Raw genomic sequence first — 13,812 nt, forward strand, 5'->3', positions numbered from 1 at the left:
ATCAGCTGTTCTCAGCGTTCACCTGTTGTAAAGATGTGTCATGCGCCATTACCCAAGCAAATGTAATGCCCCCAAAGTAAATATGCCCCACAAGTTTGCAGACAGTAATTGATGGAAAAACAGGTGTTTCCCCTATTCTCTGTGATTACCTACACATATGTCTTCTTTTATACCGTTCTTTGGTCACTTTGTAGTGTTGGCTCCTGCAGAAAAAGAAATAATGTTACTGAAAAAGAGTGGGTTTCAAAAGTGTTCTTTGATCCATAGCCAGATTAAATAAAAACAGCACAGCCTTTTCTAGTATTTAAGTAATTAAACTACAGCAATGACCACATCCACTTTAGGCATTGAACTGCTTTTCCAGCTACTCTCATTTTAAAACATGGTGCCCTGACTTAGCAAATTAAAGCTACATTTAAAACAAATTCCCACTCGAATGATGAACATTCTCAAATTGGACCTTCTAGATAGAATCAATAAAATAATACTGACACCTATGTAGCTGGTTGGTTTTATACTTTGCGGCCTGAAGTTTTGTCTTGCAAAAGCATTTAGCTGCTGACAGCTGTGTAAGATCTACTGGTCTTGCAGTGTCAGTAACAGGAAGATTTTGTAATGATATGCAGGAAGAAATATCAGTGGTCACTTTATTCACCAGATTTTCAGCAATGTCTTGTCTTCCTAGGTCAATGCACTTGGAGAAAGAAAAGAAAGTGTCAGAGCAGCCTGAGAGCCACCCTCAAGTGGTGAAGGCTGGTGATACACGGTAGCCAAAACACTTAGTGGAGGACTGGGTTGATGGTTGATCCCTGTGCATTGATCTGTTCCCTCAAGTATGTCTCTGTCTCTGCATCACCCTCTTTCTTTTTTCATCAAAATTATGCCTGCAACATAATAAGAGGATAAAATGATGGCATTCCTCTGAAAACTTCTGAATCTTCTGCTGGTAAAAGTAGTGTTTTTTGGTTTTCCTTATGCCCTGTTCCTGTTTATCTCTGCTCTTTCCTTATTTGCCTCAGCAAGAAAGACAATGGTTTCTCTTCTACAACACTTATAAAGAAGAATGCTAATGTTCTCACTTTATAACTTCCTGTGGTGCTTTCATTTCAGTGACAGCTTTCTCGCTTCATGAGTTTTAGGGTTTTGTGCCTGTGCTTCTCACTCTGTAATCAACACATTTCTCAGGGTTCTGGCTACCATTCAGAGGTGATGAAGCTTCTGAACTCCCCATCCTTCCCCTGCACATTCCCCTGCAGATTTTGCCCCCTGCACAGTTCTGGCTGATGGGACAGATTTGTGGTCAGAGTGGAAGTGGTGAAGCCACATGGTACAAGGTGCAGGAGTGATCCTCACACCAGCATCAGCCTCAGCAGTCAGGAACAAGCATCTGGAGAGATGCCACAGCAGTCAAGCAGAACTGGGCTCAAGATTATGGACTTGAGCCTTAAATAAGGATCATTAGTTTCAAATGTGTTATCTCTACTAACGAGGAAGGAAATAGGGTGTTATGTGTAAGTGCTTGGCTTTTCAAAACCAGCCTGTCTCCCTTTTTCATGGACAAGTCTTTGAAGGATCAGAAATGCAGGTACAAAAACACACCTACAGCCTGAAACCTTCACATGCCTTTTGACAACAAGGAAGAAAAATCCACTTGGTTAAACTCCTAGCCCTTGTGATTTAGGATTTCATCTTCAGTATTATACTCTGTATTGATGGATATCTTACCTATGTGCAAGGGAGCATTTGCACTTGGTCTACAAGGAGACATGTCAGCTTGGGAAATGCAATGATTCCCACTGAGATATACTGAAAAAAACTAAAGAGCTGCTTTACCAGCAGTTCTGCGACAGATACAAAGAGGTCCTTATCAGAATGTGGAACTCTCTTGATATCATGTTAAACTGAAGTTATAAAGGAGAAATAATATTTTTATAGTTGGTCTCGTGTTTGCTTCTGATTTTACACTCAGGCAGAATACCACTGGGTGCATTAGGGGGCTAAATAAATCTTTCACTGATAAACAACAAACCTAAATTTTTTATGAAGTGTGAAACAATTATCTTTGACTCCACCTGATGCTGCTGAGCTTTTTTTTTTGTGCTATTATTTATTGTGCTATTATTAGATGGGAATGTAGTGGGTTGGGCAGCATCTTTCCTGAATGGATGGGATGACCAAGTCCATGTAGCACAAAGCTCGTTCTGTAGCACAGCTCAGAACTCTGTACCCAGTGCAGCTTCCTGCACAGAAGGATATCCCAATGAACAAACACATGTGAATGAATTAATAATTTAGAAAAGAGTACCTAGATTTTCAAAACACTATTAGGGATGCAGATGTTCTAACCCCTGTTTAAAGACTTGAGGATATATATTGTCATTATACATACACATGACCCTCATTTCATTTTTGTACAGAGATAATGTTTCTGCACTGTTCCTTAATACCAGATGTAAAAGTCAAGCCAAATTGTAGTCTCAGTGATTAGAAATGAGAGATAAAAATTCCTTTGTGTTTTGAGTAGAACAGCAGTGCTATAACTTCACAGAAAAAAACTCCATGGAATCAGAAATTGCTTGGTGACATGACCACATTTAAAGAAAGCCTCAGAAACAGTGGTGAGAATGAAACAGAGGGATCTTTAAGGCAGGAAAGTGAAGAAAATGCATTTTTGGCAGTGAACACTGAGAAAATCATGCAGAGAATAAAATAAATTAAAATGAACAGAAACCACATGCCCTGGTTGCTGGCTTGGTTTTGACAAACCTTGACCTGTTGTTTTACCATGCTGCAGAAACGGAGTTTGGGTGAACACCAGGATGCTGTGTAGTGTCATTTTATCAGTGTTCTATTCTATTTGTGGCATACTTACTACACACTCATCCTTTTTTCCCTTCTAGATCCATTCAGATTCCTATTGTTTTAGGCTCCTTCTCAGCAGCAGCAATGGTTACAATCCCCCAGTCCTTCAGGGAACACATCCCTAAGGGCCCTGGAGATTCTCAGAACCCTGGCACAGTGATGTCTGAGGCTGAGATGTCAGACACTGAAGCACTGGTCTTGCACAATATTTTCCTCTCCTCATTGTCTCATATTTATGTTTTTAGTTATCTTCCCATTCTTAGAAGCCAGTGAGGAGTAGGGCAGGCATATCTGTCACTCTGTAATAAACAGGAGGAAAACAGTATTGAAGCACAGATCTAAAAGCAGCTTATTAAAATTTACAGTTTAAAAGTTGGAAGAGTCAAGCAATGAAATATAGTGAAATATAAGCTGAAGCTACTAAAAAGTTCATTTTCAGAGGCAAAGGAAAGAGCATTTAGAAAACATTAGAAAACTTTTAGGGGCATTTTCTAACCTGCAGAGATAAACAATGAAACTGTAGATGGAAGATTAAATAAAACTGAAGGAGCTGGGGAAATGCATATGCAAATGGAAATAAGTGTTTGAGAAACTGAAGTATTTGCTGAAAAAAATGCAATGTGATGTGATTTATATATATATATAGTTTGAAATTATTTTTAAATGAGTAATTGTACAAAATGAGTAAGGATAACTGTATTTGCTACATCATCAGGGTGGGCAGGGGGACCCATTAAAACAGCGTATCTGTGGTGTGCCGGAGGTGTCAGGCGCGTTAATCAGGCTGTGCCGCCCGGTGGATCCCGAATACAAAATGCTGTATTTCCCCCTGCCTTGCCCTCGCACCCAGGCGAGAGGCGACGCGGGGCTGGGGGGAGAACCCGCGACGGGATGGGTGCGAGGGACGGGCAGGGTCCGCGCTTCTGCCTCGCCTTCGGCTGGGGGTCGGTCCTACCCATTACCTTTCCATTCCAGTAATGGAAACGATCCTACATCGGCTCCGAGCCCCAGCCCCTGCGTTCGGGAAGCCGCCCCCCTCCCCGCGGGGACCAGACGCCAGTCCCGCCGAGCCGCCACCGCCCCCTCCATCACCCTCCGCCCCCGTCCCCCGGGACTCGCCAGGCTTCGCCCCCGCCCCTCCCGCCCCCTCCCGCTGGTTTCCGCGCCCCCCCGGGAAATCACCCCCCCGGCTTGGGGGCCAGGTACACTTGACGTCAGGATGGCTGTCGTCGTTTTGACGTGTAAACACTCATTTCCATTCCGGCTCCGGAGGGTCTGGGAGCCTCGGGCAGCCGCGCCGGCAGGCAAGCAGGCAGGGATCCGCTCCCCGCCATCGCGTAGCAACGCGGCGCCGCAGCCCGCCCGCATCCCGCATCCCGCATCCCTCGTCCCTCCTGCTCCCCGCGGCCATGGCCGGGCGGCGCTGGGCCGGCCCGTGCGTGGCCCTGGCCGTGCTTTTGGCAGCCTGGAGCCTGCCCCGAGGAGGCAGCGCCGAGAGGCTCTTTCTCAACGAGTGGGCGGCGGAGATCCCTGCCGGCCCCGACGCGGCCAGAGCCATCGCGGAGGAGCTGGACTACGACCTCGTGGGGCAGGTACGGCCGGGCGGGGGGCGGCTCCACCATGGGGCTCCTTGCCTTCTCCTTCGAACTTGTGCCCAACTGCCGCCCGCGGGGCTTCGGGGAGTTTGGAGCGCCCTCTCCCCCAGCGGGCTCGGGTATGTGTCCGGGTCCGCATCTGGCGCCTGGACGGGGACGGCGCTTCCAGAGGGGACGGGGCAGGGTGATTCGGCCCTTCCTCAGGGAACCAGTCAGGGGCCGGGCAGGGACCTTCCGCTCTCCTTGAGAGGACCGGGCAGGCTCGGCGGAGGGTCCAGCTCTCTCTGAAGGGGTCCAGGCAGAGCACTTGGCTCTGCCCGAGGAGACTGGACAGAGTCAGGAAGGGCACCCCTCTCTCTCCTGAGGAGACTGACCGGGCGCCTCGCTGTCCCAGAGGGTCCCAGGGCTCCCCGGCTCTCCCCGAGCAGTCCGGGCAGGAGGAGGGCGCGGGCAGTCCCGGCTCCAGCCCCGCGCCGCCCTCGCCCCGGCGTCTCCATCGCCATCGCGGGGCTTCTCCTCCAGCCATCCCTCGGGCGCTTTTTTGGGATGCCGTGACGTCAGCGTTGTCAGGGATGAGTAACCGCCTTGAGGGAACAGCCTTGTCTCACCTCCCGGCGAGGGTTCTGTGCCTGGCACCGCGTCCACCCGCGCCGGGACCCCGCTCCGCCCCGCGCCTGTCCGGAGCAGTGAGTAGCCGGGGTCGGGGTCAGCCCTGCTCCGAGCGCCTTCCCGCCCCCTGCCCAGCCCCACGTCCAGGCACAGTCGTGTTCTCCAGACTCTCAACCCTCACACGTAAGTGTGACCCCAGCTTCGTGGCTTTGCTCGTTCTGCCTTTGTAGTCGGTGCTTTTTGCCACCACCGATTTTCAACAGCCCGTCCGTGGGGAAGGCGGGTGTTTAAAGCCACCCCAGCTCTCCCAGTGACCGACTACTGTGCAAGGGAAAATGCCATTGCAGTGGGTGCCCGTACAGACCAGCCCCACAGTGAGGTATCTGCAGCCTCACAAAGCTTTTTACACCTGTTCAGTTGAACCCCAGGACGAGCAAATAAAACTGGGGTGTGACCACACATATAATCTGCCCTTTGAAATGTGGCCCTATCAAGGTGTGTCCATGAGTGTAAAGGTCACTGCTAAAGGTGATACCTTACCGAGTACTGTAGTAGTCATGACTGCACTTGAGTAGCCTAAATGAAAATATTCCCCCAGTTTCTTCTGACAGCACGCTGTGATAAGCACTTGTTACTTACCACAGTGATGAGCACTCCTTACTTGAAGAGTCTTTTCTAGTTCAGATTAAAATATCTAAAAGAGAGTTTCTTGCTCCTTTGTCTTTTGAGTGGAATGAATTTGGTCAGATTCTGATTGTTGTTACTTGCTGACTGTGGGGAAATTCCTCTCGGCAGTTAAACTATGCCTGTGTCTTACAGATTGGATCGCTCAAAAACCACTACCTATTCAGACATAAAAGCCATCCCAGACGATCCCGAAGAAGTGCCATTCATATCACTAAGAGACTTTCTGATGATGAGCGGGTGAGTGTTAAATTTAATCTGTTTTTATCTCCTTTTTTTTTTCTGTTTCTGTCTGGTTTTTTTTTTCTGTTGCCTTATTGCTGGATTCATAATGAGGTCACAGGCAGGCTTTCCTCATTTTGCCAGTCTAATATATTCAGCCAGTCATACTCATGGTGAATAATACTTAACTATTCTGTCATTAACAGGCAGAATGTGACCCTCCCTTACCATATATTTTACAAGAACTTTCCAAATTAAGATCTAAGATGTGCAGCAGTCTTAATTTCGGATGTTGATGTGTCACTGATAAAAATGTGAACGGGCATCCACAGGGCTTGATTCAAAGTAAAAATCCATACATGCACTAAGTTTAATTAGGCCACGTCTGTGCAATTACTATGAGAATTAGGTTTGATTTAAAGTGGCTGAATTTTAAGTAAAAAAACGAAATAGGGAAAAAGGGCTGAGGTTTTGCCTGATTGGCTTCCATGACAAACTAAAGCCCCTTTTCAAAGGATCCATCACACATTCCGGACTTGCCTTCTTTTCTTACACCGGTATCCCACTGCAGTCAGAGAACAGGCACACTGGAGAGCCAGGGATCTCAAGAATGATCCACTGGTGAATAAGACTCCCAAATTATCTGACCTCTATTTAAGAGAGAAGCATTTCTGTTTGTTAGCATACTGAAAAACTGAGGTTCATGACAAATTTGAGGAGCAGACCAGAATGCTGTCAGCTTCTCTCAAAAACTGTTTTCTGTCAAATTTCAGAACAACAAAATTTGATTTACAGGTCAACATTATTGCAGCAACCATTGTGACAATATGAGCAGTCCAAAACATGAAGTAACCTAATCATAAAAACTGACAATTTACAATATAAGAACAAATCATTTGAGAATGAGTAATTTCCTATCTGGAGGTTTTAGATACAAATGTCAACTAGGAGGAAATATTCTATATGTGGTGAGACAGGGTCTTTGTTTTGCCTATTGTCTTTTAAAACCATATACTCCCATCTATGTCCTTGCAAACATTGCTTTAACAGTTAAAGCTGAAATAATTCTAACTTCAAACCCACAGTTTCAATGTAAACTAGTGTTCTAATTTACGCCCATACATATGATCAGATGCCCAATGTCATCTTAGTACGATGTTCAAGAACAGAGTTTTGGTTGCAGTTTCTCCCTTTTTTGGACTTAATACATTGAATACATCTCTTACATAGGGAAGAATGACAGTGCTCAATACATTATATTCTAAAATTGCAGCAGAATGGAAGTGGTTGTGTTACTCACATTGCCACCAGACATTACTACAGACTTGCATACTTAGATCCAGAAACAGGGCTTCAAAGTGCTGCAGGTGATTTGGTAAATTTACTCCAATTTCCCTTTTATTTACCATCTAGTATGCAAATTAACTCTGTGAATGAATGAGATGTAATTATGCATTATGTAAGTGTATAAACACAAAGCAATCATGTAACGTGTAGTTACACGCAGACCTTTGCTCTAAAGAGCTGTTCTTTTTCAGCAACAGCCTGTTTAAAAAGGTTTTAAATTCAGCCTTTAAAAAGGGAAAGAAAAAGGAATCCTGTTTTTTGTTTGTATAATGCCTCCATGAATTTTACGGTATGTTAAGTGTGAAAGCTGTGGTAAAACTTGGCTCTAATCTGAATATTTATCTGCTTCCTATAGTGTTTGTTCTAAAACCGATAAAGGCTGTGAATACATTGAAGGGATATAATTATCCAGTTCCAAAACTTCTGGTGTTTGCACTAGTTTCCAAATCTACTTTTCTTGCAAGTAGATTTGAATCGAGATTGTTTTTACTAATTGATATATCAGGGGCTGGAGATTTGGCACAGCCTTCAGCTTTTGCTGTAGGTGGATGATTGGAACCTCACCCAGCTGCTGAGTGACAAACATTTGGCTTGTTTGTCTGACATACGTGCTCGGGAGTTTCAGCTCATTTCCTTGCTACACTTGTCCACAGTGAAAAAAACCCCCAAACATGGAAGTTGTCAATTGTTAATTACTGTTGGGTGATGAAGAGGTCAGGCTTTGCTGTGGGCAGGGAAGAGAGACAAATGTAATTGCTTTAACGCGTGCACAAGTATGTATAGTGCTAGATATCAACAAGGCAGTTTAAAATACACTTGCATGGGTATATTCGTCTTCTATAACTGACTAAGGTTTGTAGGGGTTTTAGGACTAAATATATAGCAAAGAGAATAGTAAACATGCCTGGTGTAGCCACCCTTTTAAAGGATTTGTGTTCTGGTGGTGAATTTTCATTAGGCTTTCACTACAAAATTGTATTCTCATCTAATGAATACTTTTTTTGTCATTTTAATTTCTGAGTCATTATTGTTTCATGTGTGACAATAAATGTAAGGATCATAAAGCCGTTCAATCACAGCACATAAAAGGAATGAAATCTGTTCAGAGGTTGAAAGCAAAAGGTTAGATCCAAGGCACTCAGCATGTGAGGCTTGTCACAGGATCCTGGCAATCCACTGAACCTGAGTTTGCCTTGGTCGTTCAGAAATTGGGATGAAAAGTACCAACCTTATCTGTGTCAGAGTGACTGTACAGGTACGAACTATGAATAGTGTTTTATTCGCATTTCCAAAAGTAGCACACAGCACAGAGAGAGGTATCATAGTCAGGATTTGATTTGAATGGGCTTAGTAATACTTTCAAGGGAGCTGAGTGGGATACATGTTTAAAATACCACCAAGTGACTTAGAGGTTGCTCTTTCTGTGCACAAATGCTATGAAATTCATTGTATTGCTGCTTTAGAAAAACATGTGGAAAGCATTTTGGCTTTCAGTTGCCTTAAGTGGAATCAAGCCGGTGATGAAGGTAGTCCAATATTCATATCTTACTAATTGATCACACTTCAAAACACCACTCAGAAGGATACTTGAAGGTCTAGCTGGTCTATGAGTAACAGCATCATTATGATTGCTAGACTAAAGCCAGAGATAATCCTTCTTCTTTCCTTTTAACTCCCTGTAGAAATAGAGTGTGAATAAAAGGTAAATAGGGGAAAGAAGCAGGCTATGGTTTTCCTTGTTTTGATGACCACCACTGCTTAAGATGACCTTCTAGCCATACCACACAGTTTTATTTGACATAAAAACCTGCATTATGTCACTCACAGGAGTTCTACTGTTAACTTGTACTTCATGATTTTCTATGAATTGATTCATAGAAATGATCTCACCAAGCTCTCTTCCCCATATCATGCTGTACCACAGTATAAACAATCCTTCTCTCCGTATCGACCATTGCTCATTTTGCTTTAGGCATCAAAATTTCTCCATGTGAGAAAAAACCTTATGCTCTAGAGTCCTAAACCAAGGAGGTTCACTTATCATATTTTTACAAATAATTGTAGGTGTCATGGGCAGAGCAGCAATATGAAAAGAAGCGAACTAAGCGTGCCACTGTGAGAGACTCTGCGGAAAGTCTTTTCAATGATCCTATGTGGAATCAGCAGTGGTATCTGGTAAGAATTTGTTGCATTGTGGAACTGAGGATGATGGATTTTGGTTGTGCTGCATTATTTTGCTGGTAACGAAGCGATTACACTGAAGGGAGTAGATGAAGAGTCCCTTTCATTAGCATATGCTGTAAAAATGAGAGATCTTTGTGCATAATATTTTCAGGCAACCTTCTATTTTCTTTCGAGTGTTGTTTGTACAAAAATTCTAAAAAACAATTTAGGCTACTGGTTAGGATGGCGGTTGATACGAGAAATTTTAACAGTGGAAAGCTACATATAGGATAATTTAAAAATGTTTGCTGTTGGTGTGTAAGACATCCATTATCATGTCTGAACCTGGCCATGTATTTCTTCATTAAAATTGGTAGTGCAAAATGCATAGTTCAGATTAAAACAAAACCATATTCATGCATGTGCATGAAGCCTTGAGCCTCTTGGACTAGGATTCATGTGTAAGAGGGTCTCTACAGCTCACATATTCAAAAACCTCAGGGAAAATAAATTTCCTGAGCTCTGTAGTTTCTGCCTGCATGTGACAACTCAGAAACACAGTTGATCATTTATGTTTTATATAGTTTCTTTCAAGAGCCTGTGTTTCCATTGTGCTTCTACCTCTTCCTTCAGTCTAGGCTTCATTGCTTTCACTCAGAATAACAATGTGATTATATGTGGGTATAACAAATCAAGAAGAAAGGTCAAGCACAAGTGTTGCCTGATTGGCTGGAAATACTTTTTGCTTTTTCAGTTCAGCTTAGAGAAAACAGGCCAAACTCTAGGCTGCTTGTATAATTTCTTATATAATAATTTTCTTCTATAATTTCTTCCTTCCTTTCTTCCTTCCTCCTTTCCTTCCTTCCTTCCTTCCTTCCTTCCTTCTTCCCTCCCTCCTTCAGTGTATCTTCACGTCACCAGAAGAAAATCTTATTTGATAGATTTGAGAGAACAAAATATGAAACCTCAAATAATTTCCTGAATGGCAGCAGCCAGAAAAGACAGCATAAAATGAAAGAAATGTCATTCCCATAAAAAATTTCTTTTTCTAAGCCTCGTATTTTATGCAACATTCCTCTGTAAACAAATACATAAAAAACCCTGCAATCAACTAATGTAATTAGGCACAGAGAAACAGAAAGAGAATTCTTCTTTTTGCATCTGTGCTTTTACAGGGGTTGTAAGCAAGTTTTCTGAGTTAGATGTATGTGTTGCACATTTAGTATTAGAGAGAAAAAATGACCCATTTAGGAGCTACTCTAAAAAAAAAACAACTTGCTGTGGAAGAGAAGGCTATATATGATTCATAGTTCCAGTTGCTTTACCACTGGAACAGTAATGAGGGTAGTAAACAGAAAGTTGTGATTCCACACAGTTGCTCCCAACCGAACGACTACTTTAATTGTTTTATCCATTAATTATTTTGCTCTGGCTAACTTTAACGTCAGAGGAGAAAACACATTTGGAGGAAATCCAGCTCACTGTACTGTGGGTACTGTCTTGGCTCCTCATCAAATGAGAAGAACAAGCATTAGCAGGTCTGATTATTAACTCAGCGTTCCAAGGTCCATCAGTGCATCCCTACCATTCCCACATTTCTACTGCCTGCCTCCAGTAAATACAAGATGCTCTTTGTTCAGAGGTGGCCTTCAGGGATCTTCAAGTAGTGGGGTAAACCCTTCAGTGCTACAAGTATTTGATGAAATTAATTTTTGTTTTATCTTTGAAACATTCAATCAAAATATACAAGTTGAGGATGAGATAGTTTACAGTGTCTTTAAAATATGACTTTGGACCTGTTTATTACAAATGGATAAAATGGTAACATATTTTAATCTTTTCTGTCCCCCAGCAAGATACAAGAATAACTCCATCCCTGCCCAAGCTGGATCTTCATGTTATTCCTGTGTGGCAAAAAGGGATTACAGGCAAGGGAGTTGTTATCACAGTACTGGATGATGGCTTGGAGTGGAATCACACTGACATCTATGCCAACTATGTAAGTTTGAGGACTAGAATGCTATGGAATAAATTAACCAGTTGTAAATTCGATGTACACACACTCTTCTGCAGCTCCATGTCTGTTCTATAAGTCAGGTTCTACAGTACAGAGACTGGAATATTTGTCTTAGGTATGGTTTGGAACCTGGTCTGTGTCACAGGAAGCTGAATGTTACTTAGCAATGGTAGGGGGGTGGGTATTTTGTTGTTTTATTGTTCCTTCAGTGGATTTAATTCTGAGACATATTTGTATACAGTGGTTTAATGTTGAATTATTAAAGCTCCATGAAGAAATTATGGAATTTTTAATGGCCATCAAGTTCTCCCCACTGGATTGCTGCCTGTGTGAGGCTCACCAAGTAAATAAATACAGACTCTAGACCACATTTTGTTACACATTCTAAAAATGGACTTTGTAGTTTTCTGACTTTCTGTTTTTCTTTTTTTACATGTAGGACCCAAATGCAAGTTATGATTTCAATGACAATGATCATGATCCCTTTCCTAGATATGACCCAACAAATGAAAACAAGTGAGTAGCTTTCCAATTGCGTGAAGAGAACAAAACAGTATGATATTAATTTGTGTGTTAGAAGGTACAAATGCAGAAATATCTGTGTATGTCTCCTGTGGCAATTTTGCAATAAGAGGAATAATTTGTGTAACAGAATCCCATGGTGGTTGAGCATGGAAGGGACCTTTGAAGGTCATCTGGTCTGACCCCCTGCTCAAGCAGGGAGACCTAGAGCCAGTTGCTCAGTAGTGCATCCGGATAGCTTTTGAATATTTCCAAGGAGGGAGACTCCACAACCTCTGTGGGAAACCTGTACCAGTGCTTGGTTACCCTCACAGTAAAGAAATGTTCTTGAATGTTCAGAAGAAACGTCCTGTGTTCGTGTGCACAAGCCTTCTCATGTAACATTGGCATAAACATTAGAATTAAATTCCCAAATGAAGAGCTTCATAGCTGTAATCTCCCTGTGATGTCTTGGATTTGTATGTGTAAGGTATTGATGTGTTTCTGTAAGCTGAAGGGAACAAACTGTGCATGTGACCATGTGTGTTTCTGGAGCATTACCTCCCTAAGCAGATTTTTACTTCAGTCCTCTGCTTTGGACTGGGAATTTAAAAAAATAAAAAAGTCTCCTATGAAGCCCCTAGAACAGACTGTGTCTTAGAGGAACCTACCAAGAAACCCATCCCTTCAGATCAGCTCTTGCAGCTAAGGACACCCATTTTCAGTTCTGGAAGTAGCTTTTGGATCGAGAGAGCTGAGCTGGAACACTGAACTTCTGTTTCAGTGCATGCAACCACAGGTGACCTCATATGAGTGTGACACATGGGCGAATACTGGAGGAGGTTACATTCACTCCTGTGACAGTTTTTCGGTCTCTTATGAAGCATATGGGAGCTTTATTTAGACCCTATTTGGCCTAAATGTCCTTAAGGTAATAACTGAGAAAGTATCAAAAAGCTTGATCACAAGACAACCAACCAGTTCACGTAGTGGACTTGTGCATCTCAGAGGAGAGAGGAGTTTTCTCTAATGCCCTTTCTGGAGCCAACTCTTTGATACTCAGTGGAGCCTCCTGGTGCGTCTGTCACACCAAGACCTATCCATTGTGGTTCAGGAATGGATTTTTTCCACAAAGAAGAGAACAGAACAGACCTCCTTACAAGCTGGTGCACAAAAGGAGTCAATTTCTTTGACAAATTAGGATGCCACTACTCAATACAGATAGTAAGAAACTGATGCACTGTTTCCCTGTTGACTATCAGACAATGCTGCAGCATCCACTACATAAATCAGTTTATGGGGGGGAAAAAAAGATCAGTCAAAAGATAAACGCCCCATGAATAAGACATTTGAAAAATTGCATTTCTGCTTTGTTACAGCATTATTTAGGAGCAAGAAGCCATTATCCTCTTGTTACAATGACAGTATCTCTTAAATCTACCTGTATTGCCTCTAATCTTTATTGATAAGTAAATGGAATTCAGCCCAGAAGCATTCAGTCATGTCATTGAATAACAATTTGTACTATTACATAATAGTACAAATCTTACAGTTACTCTTATATGAAGGTTTTCTGTATTGTGGAATTACAATCATCTGAAAAAAAAGAATTGCTTAGAAAATAGTTGGTTACAAGAAAAAATTGGCAATGGATATGCTTTAAAGGCTCATTTTCTGAATTCCTAAATAAAGGTAGTAATTAAAAAAAGGATATCTAAATGTGTGATTAAAAATTACTTTTATCTTATTTCTGTCTACAGACAGCTTCTTAGCCCCATAATTTTATACTGCTTTTGCACTCTTCTAACATAC

At 42.5% G+C, this 13,812-nt stretch overlaps 1 protein-coding gene across 1 annotated transcript in view; it reads left to right on the forward strand.

Annotated features, from left to right (window-relative positions):
• The first annotated feature begins 4,126 nt into the window (after positions 1-4,126).
• PCSK1 (proprotein convertase subtilisin/kexin type 1) overlaps positions 4,127-13,812 on the forward strand; it is a 28,907-nt gene continuing 19,221 nt past the window's right edge. Inside the window, exons 1-5 of the mRNA XM_027723874.2 lie at positions 4,127-4,454; positions 5,886-5,990; positions 9,384-9,494; positions 11,335-11,481; positions 11,939-12,015. Coding sequence (XP_027579675.1) covers positions 4,272-4,454; positions 5,886-5,990; positions 9,384-9,494; positions 11,335-11,481; positions 11,939-12,015 — 623 coding nt within the window. The 5' untranslated portion in view covers positions 4,127-4,271. The remainder of the gene's footprint in view (positions 4,455-5,885; positions 5,991-9,383; positions 9,495-11,334; positions 11,482-11,938; positions 12,016-13,812) is intronic.

This window comes from Pipra filicauda, unplaced genomic scaffold (assembly GCF_003945595.2).
Source record: "Pipra filicauda isolate LSUMZ 115617 unplaced genomic scaffold, ASM394559v2 scaffold440_size556015_pilon, whole genome shotgun sequence".
Classification (NCBI taxonomy): domain Eukaryota; kingdom Metazoa; phylum Chordata; class Aves; order Passeriformes; family Pipridae; genus Pipra; species Pipra filicauda.